The sequence below is a fragment of the Myotis brandtii genome, unplaced genomic scaffold (assembly GCF_000412655.1).
Source record: "Myotis brandtii unplaced genomic scaffold, ASM41265v1 scaffold369, whole genome shotgun sequence".
Classification (NCBI taxonomy): domain Eukaryota; kingdom Metazoa; phylum Chordata; class Mammalia; order Chiroptera; family Vespertilionidae; genus Myotis; species Myotis brandtii.
Window position 1 is genome coordinate 465,140 of NW_005364180.1, and position 834 is coordinate 465,973.

An 834-nucleotide genomic window follows, 5' to 3' on the forward strand; every position below is an offset into this window, starting at 1 on the left:
CTTAGCACTTTCCGGCCTCCTCACGTGGCTGGGGGGGTGGGCAGGTGGCTTGTCCTGGAGCGTGGGCACTCTGGGGTCCGCCCAGGCCGTGTCCATGCGGCTGGGCACAGCGGTGGCAGTCTCTCCCGACTGGGGACCAGGGATGGCCAGCGAGCGGCCCCCGGGTGGCAGCGCAGGCCTCATGCAGGACGTGCTGACCTCTCGGGGTCGAGTTTTTTCTTTTGCTCGAACCGCTGATAACACCAAACCTGCAAGAAAAGAATACAGCCTGGCCCACCCCAGGCCCTCCCAGCCCCCGAGGGCCCTGCATTTCCAGGAAGTGGGGGCTTCAATGGGCAAAGGCAGGGGGGGCAGGCTTGGGCCCTCGCCTGGGGACAGAGCCCTGAATGCCGATGCCATCATGAGGGACGCTGGTGACGGGCCCCCAAGTGCCCAGTATGTCTGAGGCAAGGCTGAGCAAGAGCCCAAGACTCCCCCCCCAATAACTGCCAGGCACCCCGAGGTGACTGGTGCAGAGAAATGCCCCGCGGGTGGGAGCGAGGAGACCTGGCTGCCTCCGCCTCGGGGTCCCTGGGCCCGGCCCCCGGAGGAGCTGCGTCCCGACACCCCTCCCTCTCCCGCAGCACGCTGCCTGACTCGCCCCCAGACTCGGGCTCCGAGGCCTACTCCCCCCAGCAGGTGAATGGTGAGTCCAGCGGGCACCGCCCTCCCCCCCGGGGCTGGGGCAAGTGGTTGGGGCGGCCTTATCGGGAGGGAGGGAGCGGGGAGGGAGGGGGCCAGCGCTGCCCCACAGGCCACATTATCGCTGGTCAAATACTCGGGCGGGCGCTGCCC

At 68.6% G+C, this 834-nt stretch overlaps 1 protein-coding gene across 1 annotated transcript in view; it reads left to right on the plus strand.

The window, feature by feature from the left end:
• The window catches only part of MYRF (myelin regulatory factor), a 24,790-nt gene that overhangs the window by 6,750 nt on the left and 17,206 nt on the right, over window positions 1-834 (plus strand). Inside the window, 1 exon segment of the mRNA XM_014544544.1 lies at window positions 624-685. Coding sequence (XP_014400030.1) covers window positions 624-685 — 62 coding nt within the window.